At 38.9% G+C, this 8669-nt stretch overlaps 1 protein-coding gene across 1 annotated transcript in view; it reads right to left on the bottom strand.

Moving 5' to 3' along the window:
• The window catches only part of LOC106524203 (uncharacterized), a 15574-nt gene that overhangs the window by 3774 nt on the left and 3131 nt on the right, over positions 1-8669 (bottom strand). Inside the window, exons 2-4 of the mRNA XM_014017917.1 lie at positions 4605-4662; positions 870-2092; positions 355-501 (exon numbers count right to left, since the gene is read on the bottom strand). Of these exons, the coding sequence (XP_013873371.1) occupies positions 355-501; positions 870-2092 (1370 nt within the window). The 5' untranslated portion in view covers positions 4605-4662. The remainder of the gene's footprint in view (positions 1-354; positions 502-869; positions 2093-4604; positions 4663-8669) is intronic.

Here is an 8669-nt window from a genome sequence, read left to right as displayed (position 1 = left end):
GCTCTTCAGTTTGACCATCTAAAGTGAAAGCAGGGTTCTCGCAGATCCTTAAAAAGTCTTAAAAGGCATTAAATTCATCAATCCAAAAATAAGGCCTTAATTAGCCTTAAAATGTCTTAAATCAATCTTTCAGAGGTCTTAAAAATGTTAACACACTGTCTCAAACAGAAAAATAATCGCTAACACTTATTTATTTAAAAACAATTTACCGCAGCTAGTTGTTTTGTTAAAATAAACATTTGGGTAAAACTGTTTATACATTTGTGTTTATTGAGAAGTCTTAAATTTCCTTTCAAGTGGCATTAAAAAGTGTTAAAAAGTCATAGATTTAACGTGTTAAGCTGTAGGAAAGACCCCAGAACAGGACCAGTACAGAATGTTACCTGTGTGGTTTGTGTCGACCCGTTCATCCGTTCATAAAACCGTCTCTCTGCCTCATCGTAACGAGGTTTGTCAAACCAGATCTTCTCCTGAACCAGAAAATCCGCCGAGCTCATTTTTCTAGAGGGGACAAATAAGAACGAGAAGGTTATCGGACGTGAAAAATAAAAATTAAAAAAAAGTAAGATCTGGTGTTTTCTGTTTTAGTATTGAAATGGTTTATGACATGTTTTAACTAGTCTTCGTACAACTAGACTCTCCACTTTCACAAATGCTTAAAGGAAGATGAATAAACCAAATCATCAGTCATTCAGGAAAATTTACAAACAAATCACAAAGAATTAATGAACCAAGATGAATGAAAACAAAAGGCGAACAAAGAAAAACTGCACTCAGAACCAGGAAAACACAAGATGGTAAAAAAAGAAAAGTCAATGAAAATGAACTGAAACATCTGGAGCAGTTCCATTCTCCTGGTTTGGTCATACTTGTCCCTTTGTGTGGCCGCAGGGGCAACACATGCAGTTTCTGCTTCTGGCCTCCGACTCTTTGTCGCCGCACGGTGTTTGTCCCCGCCGCCGCCGCCATGGAAGCGGCTCTCCGCAGCGTCGTACCGCCCCTTGTCCAGCCACACCCGCTCGCTGCTGGGGTGAAGGAAGAAGCGCACTCCCGACTCTTCCTCCGCCTCGGGGATGTCGGCCGGCTCCTCTTCCTCCTGGATCGGGTGAAGAGCGTGGAAAACCTCCGCTTTGATCTGCGGCGCCATCGGTTTCTCTTCCGTCGCCAGCTCCTCGTCATCTTCCTCCTCCTCTTCCTCCACGAGGCTCTGAGGGTGCTRGCTGCTTCTGGAGGTGGCGGCGCAGCCCGGGCGTTTGAAGGAGTTGTTGCCGTAAAGGTTTTGGTAAAACGCGGCCTCGGCGCGGTCGTACAGAGGCTTGTCCAGCCACACCTCCCTCAGCAGCTCCACGGGCAGCCCGTTGATGGACTGCCGAGCGGTGGGCGTGACCGCAGCCGTCTGGACGGGCGTCGCAGGAGTCGGGGTCAAAGACTGATACCCTTCATCGGGTGTCCTCGATGCAGCGGAGAAGTTAGACGGTTCGTTTAGGTTCAGAGAGTTTGGAACCGACGGTTGAACCGATTCTTCAACGAAGCAGCGTTCTGCCTGGTCGAAAGTCGTCTTGTTGATCCATGCCGTCTGTATGACGTGGTGGCAGGCCACCTGCTCGCCGTGGTGACACGCCGGTCGAGAGGGAGACGGAGCGGGCGCGGCGTTCGATCGTTTCCCTGAGGGTTTCGATCCAGACGCTTGTTTGGGACGTTTGTTGGCCAGCCAGCAGTGGTAGAGGTTCTCGGCCTGCTCGTAAACGCTGCGTTCAAACCACACGTTGCCGCACTCCGACTGCAAACCCATCATCACGGCACGCTGGTCGGGCGGGTGACCGCCACGGGCGTCAGGCTTCCCCTCGCTTTTCACTTCGTCCGCCTTCCCCTCGGGGCAACTCCCGGGGTTGGATGAGCGTTTCCTGCGACGGCGGCTTTTCCCGCCGCGCTTTCCCTCCCCGTTCAAGCTCCCGTTCTCCGGAGATGACGACGTCTCCCCGTTTTTCTGGCCAGGTTCTGCCTTTTTCCGAGAACCAAGCGCTGTACGGCCGGGAGGCTGATTGTGCTCCGACTGATCCTTGACGGAGAATTGGGAGATCTTCTTAGACATCTTTGAGCCGTCGTAGAACAAAAAGAGAACAAGTACAAGCTTTTGTATTAGTTACAAACAGGCAGGAAGACACAAAAGGGTTTTTCTTTATATGACAKATATCGAAAACTAGAAAACTGAAGTCGAGAATAGGGCTGGGCAAAATCGTATCTTGCAATTTATTGTCAGAAAAACTTTGATTATTTTTTCATATGATTAATGCCGCCAGGCTTGATGCTCCTCTTGCTTCAAACATTTTTTTAAATACTATAATTTAAGTTCAAGTTTATTTATACAGCTCCAAGTCACAACATACGTTGTCTCAGGACACTGTACATAAAAAGAACAATGTAAAGAAGAAACCAACAGATTGTGTTGAATCACTTCATCACAGTCTCCCATCCTGAGCAAACGGTGGAGAGGAAAAACTCCCTGCTAATCAGGAAGAAACCTCCAGCAGAACCAGGCTCAGGACAGGKYYCCATCTGCCTCGACCGGCTGGGTTGAATTTATTTATCATAACTCCAATTTTACTCGGTCTATCAACACAATTTAAAAATTGATGTATAGCCTGAAGTCTGTACTTTTAAAACAATTCGTAACAAATTTTACGGAGAGAAAATCTTTACCACAAGAGTGATTGAAATTGGTCATGTGACTAGGACATGCAGGAACTCCAGGGGATTAATCATCATATTAATCGTTATCAGCTAAATAGCACAATTAATCATGATTAATTTTTTTTGCCAATGTTGCCCAACCCTAGTCTAGAATCGACAAGAAAAACAGAAGTGTTCATGCAGAATAATGAGGTACAACAAGTTGAAATCAAACACAGAGAGAACTCTAAAAAAGATGAAGTTACTGCTTCAACAACACAAAAAATAAACTGTCTCAATCTTACTGCATTAAAATGCACTTTAAAACAACTCTAAACAGAGTAAAATGAAAAAACACAAAGAAAAAGACAATTCTCATGCAAACTACAAATGTGTTAAAACATCATGCAAGTCATGCAGCTTTATGTTGTAACAAAATAAATGCATTCCCCTAATGTTTGAAATAAATCTACTGTAATAGATCTGGTTCTATGTTAGCAGTGGTTCTCAAACCCTGAGGCACACACGGCCAGTTCTGGTTTTAACCGTTTTAAGGTCACTGGTGGAACTAATATTTAGACATTGCCAGTCTGGCTCATTTTTGTGACGGACCTTGAACCTGAACAGACAGAACTCTGTTTTTGTTTTTTGCAAATTTGCAGTAGAAAATTAACCAAGACTATCAACAATGTTGTGTTTGTGTGAACAAATTGCAATGTTGTGGTTCGAAAAGATGATTGCACTTTTTAAAATTTTCTTTATTTTTGAATAATTAGAGGTTGATGAAGCAGTGTGTTTATTATTCAACAAAGTTTAGTTCTTTTTACTCTTTATTAAAAGAGAAACACCAATTAGCAATTTGAAGACTGATTTTTATACGATTAGTGATGTAAAAAAATTGATAAACCAAAAATATTGCAATATTTTTTAATTTCCTGACTGTTTTGACATTTTAAGGCTTTAAATGTAAATTTCCACACCAGTTCATTTTTCTGGTGTGTTGACAGATAAATGGATGTTGTAAGAAGAAATGTACGGTTGGTTCAGTGCTCTTCTGATTGTATAAAAATACACAGAATTTAATCAGATTGCATGCTTGTAAAAATGTGTACAGTATATATTGTGACCAGTTTAATGACATGTATCATGTCGCCAAATTCTTGCCAATACTCAAACCTAAAACAAACTTTAAAAGAAAAGTCTAATTTTTAATACTTTAAACTTTTATCCTAATTACAGTTTAACTTGATGTTCTTAATTTTAGTCTTGTTGAGTCGTAAAAGTGAAAATATAATTTTTTTTCTTCCTCTAAAGTATGGCTGCAACTAATGACTATTTTGTTAATCGATTAGTCATTGACTATTGAAATGATTAGTCGACTAATTGGATTATGAATAACATAATTAAGAAACAGCACTTATTTAGCTATGAGCTTTTACATTTAGCATATGTTTATTTAAAAAAATGGTAGTAAACACACAGAGGATGGGTACTTCATTCAAAAAATTTAATCAGTTTTGCTGCTGAAAATTTAACAGTCCATTCAGGCATTTCAGAAGTGCTTCCGCTTTGCAAATGCTCCAGATAAGTTCATTTTTTCCTTTATCGAGAGTAAAATTGTCCCAAACCTTGGATCGTTTTGCACGCCGTGTTGTTGTTTCACCAGTAGCCGCCATGACTAAACATGTTGTTGAATGCWACTGCGTATGTGTGAAGCTCGACAGAGATAGACAGACAAGACGATGTCTCACTCCGTTAAAAAAGAAAAAGATCAGTGATAAAAAAGACTATAACAATTAAATTTGTCAAAGATTTTTTTTGTTGATTATTGTCGACTAATCGTTGCAGCCATACTCTAAAGGGGGATGTGGCTCTAAAAAGTTTGAGAACCACTGTATTTAGGGAAGTTTTTCCTGCTTGATATCTCGACTCACCTTCCTCAGTTAAAGAGTTGCTCTCAACCTAGAGTCAAAGTCAAACGCTCAACGAGTTCTTTTCATCCAGGAAACCGCAAGCAATCAAAACAGAAATTTAACAATCATCACCTTGCAACAATAATAAACCGGGTGCACACTGACACAATACAGTGAGGAGAGTAAATAAACAATGCAAAGCTAAAAACATTCATATTAATGTATTGAACAGGAATAAAATCCACTTCTGAATGCAGTTAAAAGAAAATAAAAGTTGCACATTAAGTTAMTGGTAAATTAAATGTAGAGATCACCAAGTTACAATTTTAAAATTTTTCTGGAGAAAACAAAAGTTTACTTTGTGTAATTTGACAAAATCTTTGGCATTAAAGAACTTGAAGGCATTGGATGCTTCCCCAAGACCCACATTTTCCATCAGTTTTTTTATTATCATAAAAATAAAACCCATTTATTAGTATTATTATCAAACTTTCACTTATAGCTTTAACAGGTTAAAGCTAATATAGTTTTAAAAATAAAATACTAGATAATCTACTGCATAGTCTTAATATAGAAGACAAACTAAATATAAATATAAATATCCATATTAGAATTTTTTACTTCTAAAACTACAAATACAAAATCTAACCTTTGATCTAAGCTGTAAATAAAGCACAAAGATAAATTGAAGTAGGTCACGTTCACTTCAGCAAAGAAAATAGTGATTTTATCAGAAACATTGTTTTCTTTTGTTGCAGGAAATTATTTTTAGCAGCAGGCTTTTTGCTCCACGGAGCGTTTCTGACAGCAGGTAGGTGTGTCTGCATTCACCTAAATAAACAAAGTACTGTAGTTTTTGTTTTGGTCCATTTTCTCCACATAATCACTACATGAAATAAACACATGGCTGAAACCCAGTAAACCTGACATGTCTGTGTACATAATGTATCATGTAAAAGTTTAAAAGGAGACAGACTTCTTTGCCACCTTTTAAAGTAGTCTTGATCAATGGTCGGCATGGTTCTGCTAAACAGCTAACAACCAATATTGGAACAAATTTTTGTGGTTTAGTATTTTCACTGACTTTAAGAACCATTAGCGGACCAATTAGCTTCTGCTAAATCAGGTTTTTGCCAACTTTTTATCTGCCAACAGCTAACTAGCATGTATATTCCTATTTATACATGTGCTAGTTAGCTGTTAGCCCATTGGTGGGTATGGTTCAGCTAACCAGCTAAGAGCAGAACTAATTTTAGCGGATTAGCATTTTTACCAACATTGAAAAATTGTTAGTAGACAAACAAGCTGCTACTACATTTTGCCACCTATAAGTCTCACTGGTGTGACTGCATCGTCGTTCTGTCAGAGGAGGACAGCGGGGCCCTGATGGATTAAACAGACACTGCTTTCAACAAATCAGACGAACTCCAGAGCTGTTTTATCCAATCAGAGCAGAGCAGGGCGGGGCTTTCAGTGAGAGCTGTTTTCAACAGAAACAGGTTGAAGCAGCGGTTTGAGCAGTGGTCAGTCCTGACATCTCCTCCTGCACTTTGCTCCTGAACTACCAGAAACTTTGGTCTGTAAAACCTTACTTTATATTAAATATATATTCAGAGCGTTGTTATCCAACAGATCTGTCCAACTTTGTGTCAGTGACTGAACTCTCTCCTCCTGAGAGACGGGAACGAGCCTCAGCGCGAGCAGGCTGAGTCTTTGTTAGATTCACTGTTCGAGTTCTTCTAAACCATATCACCTCTAACAGACGAACATTTATTTGCCCCATATCAAAGCAAAGATGAGCCTGTTTAACGTCACTCCCCCCATCCAAAAAAATAAAAACTTGCCATGTTCTCTAGGTGAATGAGTTTTAAATGTTATTTTAATTTATCAGAAAGATCCACAGATTTCATTCTTCACAATTTTATGATAACAAGGTTCTTGATGTGCTAAATGTTTATATTTAGAATCATACTGTGACACAGCTGCTCTGGGATAAATATAATTCAATAAATGATAAAATATGAAGAATAAATTATTTTAAATGATTACATGAGCTGAAACCATCTAAATATAATCTTTTTTGAATAAAATAGTTTTTAAAAAAGAAACCAGCCCAACAAATAAAACATTTGTTCTGTGCAAAAGACAGATACTTGCTGGTTGGTTTGGAGTGTGGGAAGCTGGTTTAAACAAGGCCAAAGATCTAGAAGGCCAAACTACAGGAGCTGTACATCTCAGGGTCATGTGTAATCTAATAGGGGTGTAAGAAAATATTGATACACTGAAATATCGCGATATTTCATTTCCCGATACTGTATCGATATTCTAAAGCCCAGTATCGATTAAGGTTTAAAATGTCAATCTTCTTGCCAGCCGTTCATTTTTATGTTGTAGTTCAGCCTCTGACCACTAGTTGGCAGCAGTGAGCCAGCCATTTGGCTCCTCTACCTCTTGAGCGCCAGAGAGTAAGGGTAGCATTAGCATTGTAAGTAAACATTAGCTTTTCTTTTTTTTCAGTAAGAGGTTTTTAATTAATAGAATTTTTGGACAAAAAAAATCGCAATATATCGCCTTGCTTACAGTATCGCAATATATCGGGATATATCGTATCGTGACCCCTCTGTTATGATATGTATCGTATCACCAAATTCTTGCCAATACACAGCCCTATAATCTAACAGACATTTAAACATGAAATGTTCGGTTCCCATTGGCCACCTAGGTAGTTTACAAAATTTATGCAGAGTAAAATAAATAAATAAAATCAGTGGTTTGATTTGGCATGATGTCCCGAGACAGGCGTCATAAAACAGAACAGGGCGACAGTAAATGCCCGGACACCCCTCTAGATAAATGTGTTAAATGAGTGAAGGAAAGAATGAGCACCAAGCAACAACCTCAGGTTCTCCCCTGAGAACCAGACCGAAAATTTATGTGCAACACTGGTTATATACCTATTTTTTAGGGGTGCAACGATACAGAAAATTCACGATTCAGTTTGGTTCAATACTTTAGTCTCACGGTTCGATATTTTTTCTATACAAAAAAGAGAAACGTCCATGCCCTTTTTAACTTAATTTATTTAAATTAAGTACGAACATTTGTTTAACCTCAAAAGTACAGTTTTTAAATTAAATGTTGCTGAAACAGCAAGTTTCTCAGTGGATCTGCGCTCAAAAATGCAGCCTAGGTGGAGTAGTCGAACACAGATCCACTGATCCTTCAACACAGAGCATCTTCAGAAGACAAGTTAATAAAGTAAATTTTTTTAATCTGTATTGTTCCATACAAGTGTGTATTGAACCTAAAGCAAGGTTCGATACGGGTACATGTATTGTTGCACCCCTACTATTTTTACATGTGCTAGTTAGCCGTTAGCCCAGTGGTGGGCATATTTCTGCTAATCAGCTAACAGCAGAACTAATTTTAACAGATTAGCTTTAACACTCAGTAATCTGCTGCTAAATTATGTTTTGCCAAATATAAGTCCACTAACCATCAAGCTAACAACAGGTTTGTGTCAGTCCCACCAGTCTTCTGTTCAGAAGATGTGATGCAGACTGACATCTTAGCAATTTGCTAATATTTTCTGCTATTTTTTTAGTTGTTTAGCTGTTTTAGTGTTAGCTTTCACTGAGGTTGTTTTACATGTTTTAGGGATGTTGACATTTCATCAGCAGCTGCTGCCATTTTCTTCCCAAACTGCTGTGACCAGATTTTGCAAAGCTGCTCGGTGCGTTTGCTTGTAACTTCCTCCTGCTTCGTTATTTCTGTGAATTTCAACAAATCGGGCTGCCGTCAGGTAGTTAGCTACAGCCTCGTCTTCCAGTTTTTAATTTTTGTTGATGCGTTTTGATGAGACAGTTTTTTGAAAAGAGGATCAAAGTAAATCACCCGAGTTTTTCTAGTGAATCTTAAAGAGATAAGCTGCCATGAAGAACATTATTTTATCTGTCCTTCTTCCAAATTTGATGATTTGAAACGTCGAACTATGTTTTTTTAATTTTATCTGGAACAGCGCTTGTTGCAAAGTGTTTTGACGCTCGTCTTCGTCACCTGACACATTTAACACGCTGTCATTGGTTG

The sequence above is a fragment of the Austrofundulus limnaeus genome, unplaced genomic scaffold (genome assembly GCF_001266775.1).
Source record: "Austrofundulus limnaeus strain Quisiro unplaced genomic scaffold, Austrofundulus_limnaeus-1.0 Scaffold179, whole genome shotgun sequence".
Lineage (NCBI taxonomy): Eukaryota > Metazoa > Chordata > Actinopteri > Cyprinodontiformes > Rivulidae > Austrofundulus > Austrofundulus limnaeus.
Note: the sequence above shows the minus strand (reverse complement) of the source record. Positions and strands in the feature narration are given on the sequence as shown.